The sequence below is a fragment of the Argiope bruennichi genome, chromosome 11, assembly GCF_947563725.1.
Source record: "Argiope bruennichi chromosome 11, qqArgBrue1.1, whole genome shotgun sequence".
In the NCBI taxonomy this organism is placed as follows: Eukaryota; Metazoa; Arthropoda; class Arachnida; order Araneae; family Araneidae; genus Argiope; species Argiope bruennichi.
In genome coordinates this window covers 35,349,632-35,351,836 of record NC_079161.1, presented here as the reverse complement: position 1 = coordinate 35,351,836, position 2,205 = coordinate 35,349,632, and the positions used below count along the sequence as shown (strand labels likewise).

General features: G+C 39.3%; 1 protein-coding gene across 1 annotated transcript; it reads right to left on the bottom strand.

Annotated features, from left to right (window-relative positions):
- Positions 1-734: 734 nt before the first annotated feature.
- Positions 735-1,985, bottom strand: LOC129956515 (uncharacterized). The gene has a single exon (XM_056068436.1). The coding sequence runs from the start codon at positions 1,983-1,985 to the stop codon at positions 735-737; it is 1,251 nt and encodes a 416-aa protein (XP_055924411.1).
- Positions 1,986-2,205: the final 220 nt, after the last annotated feature.

The window sequence follows — 2,205 nt, the reverse complement described above, 5'->3', positions numbered from 1 at the left end:
ATCATGATGTCTTTTTGTTGGGGGATATCATTTAAATAGAGAAGGAATATTACTGGGGCGAGGATGCCGCCTTGTGGGACACCAGCTTTTAGTTGTCTTTTGGAGGAGTCTTGCTGTTTGACTAGGACTGTGAAGTATCTATTGGATAGGTATGATATTATAAGTTCAACTATTGTTCTTGGGAATTTATAGGCTATTAGTTTGTAGATTAGTCCAGGGATCCATACCTTGTCGAAGGCTTTAGCTATGTCCAGGAAGACTGCTACCGTTTGTTTCTGAGCTTTTCTGCCCTCGTGAATGTACTCAATCATTCTGAGCAGCTGGTGGGTTGTTGATAATTTTTCGGTAAACCCAAATTGTTGGGGTATTGAAATGCCTGTGCTTTTACTGTAGTTGAGGTATCTATTAAGGATTAATTTTTCACAGATTTTGCTGAGTGTAGGGAGAAGGGATATGGGCCTGTAGCTCACAGGAAGGGAGGGATCTTTACCTGGTTTGAGGATGGGTATGATTCTTGCTATTTTCCAGCAGTCAGGGAAGTGCCTGTGTTCGAAAATTTTGTTCATGAGATTTGCAGTTTTGATTAATACTTTGAATGGGAGTTTTTTAATCATTTTGTTAGTTATAGCATCAATTCCAGGAGTTTTGTTTATTTTAGTTTTCTTGATGTATTCGACTATTTCAGATGGTTTTACTTGATCGTAGTTGTAATTAGGTTTCTGTTTAAGATAGTTTTATATTGTATTTTGAACCATATTCTCCATTTGTTTGTTGGGAAGGTTGTTTGGTTTGAATTGATCTTCAAAATGGTCTGCTATTATTTCGGCCTTCTGGATGTCAGTATGTGCGGGAAGTTTAGAGATTGGGTCAATTAACTGGGGGATTGGGGACCGCTTTTGTTTGAGCCTCTTCGTTGCTCTCCAGAGTGAATTGTCCTGAGCGTTTAGGGTTTCGTTTTGTTTCAGGTAGATATTATTATTGTATAAGGTTATGGCAGTTCTAAATTTTTCTTGGGCCCTATTGTATCTATTTTTAGAGGCTGGATCTCTATTATTTTGCCAGTTCTTTTTAGCTCTATTTCGTAGTTTTTTAAGTTCCCTGATGTTGGGGGGTAGATATAATTGCTCATGGAGCTTTAGGGGTCTTGAACTATTATTATACGCGTCAGTAATGTCGGACATAAGTTTTTGGATTTCAGTTTCAAGTTGTTTATGGGTACGAATATCAGGAATTCTCAGTTCTACGTTTGTGTTTAGGAATTTTTTATAGTTCTCCCAGTCAGTAGTGACTTTTTGTCTATTAATGATTATTGGGGTGATATTGAAGTCATATTTGAGTTCTATTGGGTTGTGGTCGGAGGGCAGATCGGGGATGGATGTTATTTGGTGTTTGTAGGAGAAATTTTTGGTGATTGCTAAATCTATAGTTGATGCAGAGTTGGGACCGAATCTAGTTGGGGTTTGAGGCGCTAAGATTTCAAGATTTTTACTGTTTGCTAAGTCAGCAAGGGCTTTCCCCGTACTATTAGATGATCTGCAGTTCCAATTAATGTGGTGAGCATTCATGTCTCCGCAAAGAATAGCACTAATGTTCAGGTTCAGAATTTTTTCCAGGTCCAGCGTGAAGTTTTTGTCGGGTTTGCAGGGAATGTAGATAGACGCAATGACTATTGGGGGTCTATTTTTAAGTTGGATTTTGATTATTGTGTTTTCGATATTTTTAAGGTTAGGTATAAATATTTCCTCGTGTTTGATATTCTTTTTGATAAAAATGCCTGTTCCGCCGCATAACGGATTTTGGGGGCCATCCTGTCTGTAGAAGAAGTACTCAGGTAGATATGGCGAGTGGTCATTTTTCAGCTTGGTTTCTTGAAGGAGGATGATGTCTGGTTTTCTCTCATCGGCGAAGGTGCGAAGATCAAGCATTTTACTTTTCAGCCCATTGGCGTTCCAGAAAATGATAGAAAGGCCAGGTGCAGTATACATTAGGGTGTCTGGGTGTTGTTGAATACGGTCATCGTGTTGAAGAATAGGGCCACCTTGTCCACATCGCTGTGTGCATTTTGGAGTTGCGTGCTGAGTCTCATGATATCATGTCCGCCAAACAGCCTTCTGAATTCGTTTAAGATGTATTTAATTCCTTCCAGTTCAGTTATGTTGTGCACGGGGAAGTGTACTTCAGCTTGCACGTTATTTTCAAGATCCA

Bases quoted from the DNA above. Each gene is read 5' to 3' on its own strand.
- LOC129956515 (XM_056068436.1), bottom strand. From the start codon at position 1,985: ATGTATACTGCACCTGGCCTTTCTATCATTTTCTGGAACGCCAATGGG.